At 41.4% G+C, this 3,441-nt stretch overlaps 1 protein-coding gene across 1 annotated transcript; it reads left to right on the top strand.

Annotated features, from left to right (window-relative positions):
* The first annotated feature begins 733 nt into the window (after positions 1-733).
* On the top strand, positions 734-1,852 carry LOC141642406 (uncharacterized). Its single transcript, XM_074451201.1, has one exon. The coding sequence runs from the start codon at positions 734-736 to the stop codon at positions 1,850-1,852; it is 1,119 nt and encodes a 372-aa protein (XP_074307302.1).
* The last annotated feature ends 1,589 nt before the right edge of the window (positions 1,853-3,441 follow it).

The following is a 3,441-nucleotide window of genomic DNA, read 5'->3' as shown; positions in this document are numbered from 1 at the left end:
GTACTCGTGACCTAATTTACGTATTATTGCTAGTGGAATCTTGGAAGGATACCATCTCTTTCCTGCAGCTGTTTCCCACATGGGTTTTCCGCGTCACCAATTCTCTTGTGTCAATCTCTTTATTTGCATATTTCGTTACTTACATTGCAATCATACAAACACAGCCATAATCACACGATTAACATAGTAGACAACTTTAACCATACATTAATTAACTCGGTAAAAAATACCAAAACACATAGGTCAAGCATTAGGGTTTGGTGTTAGGAAATTTGGGAAGAAAATTGCCTCTCTTTTTTTGTGCTTTTTAGCAAATTGAATAACATACAAATGCTATTTTGAAAGAAGTTGGGAGTTTTGGATTTTTATTTAAATAACGAGTCAAAAAAAATGTTATTTGTATTATTTTGTTAGCAAAGATCTCGCCGCCAAGATAGAGCCGTTGCACATTATACACCATATATGCTATCTTGGGGAATTTCACAAAGCTTCCGCATATAAACGATTTGTAGCTGTTATCAATATTCTTTACTGTAAATACTTTATCTCATCCTTTGTATAAATAGCATGATACTGTAAAGATGTAAATACAATTAATTCCTTTGCTCTAATAATACAATGAAATCAGTAATTCAATCGTTTAACATGGTATCAGTTTTCGAAGCCTAGTTTTCGATCCTTCAATTTTTCGATCTTCTCTAATCCCAATCTCTAATCATCTTCCATCACTAACATGACGAATCCCGAACAATCCCTTATCGAAACTCCGCCACCACAGCCGAATTATTCGGTCGTACATGTGGAGCACACCGGTCACAGCATTACTCCGGTGGTATTCAACGGGAAAAATTACGATGAGTGGTCTCGCTCATTCCATCTCGCCTTGATTGCCAAAGGTAAAATCGGTTATATTAACGGCACGATCATCAAGCCGTCACCTACTTCCGATAAATTGGAATCATGGACGTCAACCAACGCCTTGGTAACGATGTGGATTTTCAACACCATCGCCCCAGGTCTTCGACAGCAAATCTCACTCCGACCTGAGGCGAAACACGTATGGCTTGACATTAAAAATCGATTTTCTCAGAGCAATGAAGCACGGATATACCAATTACAAGCAGAATTACTAGCTTGTCGACAAGGTCCAACAGAAAGTCTGATGGATTACTACGGCCGGATGACGGCGATTTGGGACGCCATTATAGAGCACGACACATTCCCATCCTGTTCTTGCAACCCGTGCGCTTGCGATTGGATGAACATCATCAATTCCAGACGAGAAAAGAAACGGGTACGCGATTTTTTGATGGGTCTTGATGACCGCTTCTCTAATTCTCGTTCTCAGATTATTTCTATTAATCCTCTTCCGAATTTAGATCTTGTATATAACCGTTTGTTGCAAGATGAAGGAGTTCGGAATTTCTCCTATCCTAAACCTGAAACTGTCCCTGACGCGGTTGCCTTTGCAGCACGAGTTAACCACGGGTCTCACAATTCAGGGGGAGGGGGGCGAAATTTTAAACCTGAAAGTCAGAGTTCCTCTGTTTTATCGAACCCGAACCGTCCTTTTTGTATTGCTTGCAAACGTCATGGTCATTACTTTAAGAAATGTTACAGAATCACTGGGGAATTTCCCGAGCGGTGGGGGGAACGTCCCCGCGATCGTATTTATATCAGTCCGGATGCTACAGATTTGAGCAATGCTATCTTCGTCCCGGATACGAACGGTAGAGCACATTGGGAGCGTGTGAAACAGAAATCTGCAGGTTCAAATCCCCGTGTGCACATGGTAGCAGGCTCAAGTTCCGGCAACGGCGGAGGTACGTCACAGTCCGGACCACCTCTGTAAAATCTTGATCATTTGGATTTTAATTCCATGAAACCTCAAGAACTTGAGAGACTTGCAGCATTATGGAGGGCAAGCAATCACGCTCCTACCACTGACCAAGTTTCTGGTAATTTTTCTTCATTTAATTGGATTATCGACACCGGGGCCTCGCATCATATGTCAGGTTCCCTAAATAAATTTTCTAATTTACGTACCATTTCTCCGTTATCTGTTGGCCTACCTAATGGTGATCTCACCATCGCCACTAAAAGTGGTGATATTCGATTATCTTCCCGTCTCATTTTACGAAATGTTTTATATGCCGAGAATTTACAATGTAATCTTATTTCAGTCTCAAGTTTGCTCCTTGATACTTCCCTAACTATCCAATTCTCTCATAAATTGTGTCTTATTCAGGACCGTTCCTCGAGGATAGTGATTGGTGCGGGTGACCAGCACGAGGGACTGTACTATCTCCAAAGTGTCCATGAGCAAGCCACGATTTGTACGGTTAAATCTGCTTCTACCTTCGACCTTTGGCACCGTAGGTTGGGGCATCCTTCTCCGAATGCTATGCGTTTTTTGCCTTTTATTAAGCACACGGACATTAGTAGTTTTCATAATAAATCTTGTGACATTTGCATTCGAGCAAAACAAACTCGTCTTCCGTTTTCTTCAAGTACTAATAATGCTACTTCTATTTTTGATATGATCCACTGTGACTTGTGGGGTCCGTATTCCGAAAACGGATCTTGTGGGTCTCGTTTTTTTTTAACAATAGTCGACGATTTTTCCCGTTCTACTTGGGTTTATCTTTTACGTCGCAAAAGTGACGTCAAACAAACTCTCTTAAATTTTTTTGCTATGATTTCTAGACAATTTGACAAAAACATCAAAATATTACGTAGCGACAATGGGACTGCATTCGAGCCCCTCATTCCATTTTTTAAAACCAATGGAGTCCTTTTCCAAACTTCAAATGTGGATATGCCTCAACAAAACGGGCGGGTTGAGCGTAAGCACCGTCATATTTTAAATATCGCCCGTGCCCTTTTATTTCAAGCCAACTTACCTATTTTTTTTTTGGGGCGAATGTATCTTAGGAGCGGTTCATTTATTAAATCGTACTCCTACAAACATCCTTCAAGGCAAAACTCCGTATGAAATGCTTTATAATAAAATTGCACCTATGGACAATATACGCGTCTTTGGGTGTCTAGCTTATGCGAAAAATCGTACACGAGACAAATTTATTTCAAGAAGTCGAAAATGTATTTTCATCGGATACCCATTTGGAAAAAAGGTTGGAAATTATACGACTTGGATACCGGTTCCTACTTCGAGTCACGTGATGTTATCTTCGTTGAAAATGACTTTCCTTACCACTCCCTTCACCTTGACGAACTCGACCATGATTCACCGTCTTTTCTTCACAACAACCTGACCCCCATTGATCACTTACTAGTCGAAAATCACACCCCTGCGTCATCCTCCATCCCGCCAAATCCACCAAAAACGCCAACCACAACCGAAACCCCGACCACTCAAACAACCCGACCGCCAGAATCGAACCCCACAGAATCCGACCCGCCAGCCCAAGATGCTCCACC

Source organism: Silene latifolia, chromosome 1 (genome assembly GCF_048544455.1).
Source record: "Silene latifolia isolate original U9 population chromosome 1, ASM4854445v1, whole genome shotgun sequence".
NCBI lineage: Eukaryota > Viridiplantae > Streptophyta > Magnoliopsida > Caryophyllales > Caryophyllaceae > Silene > Silene latifolia.
Note: the sequence above shows the minus strand (reverse complement) of the source record. Positions and strands in the feature narration are given on the sequence as shown.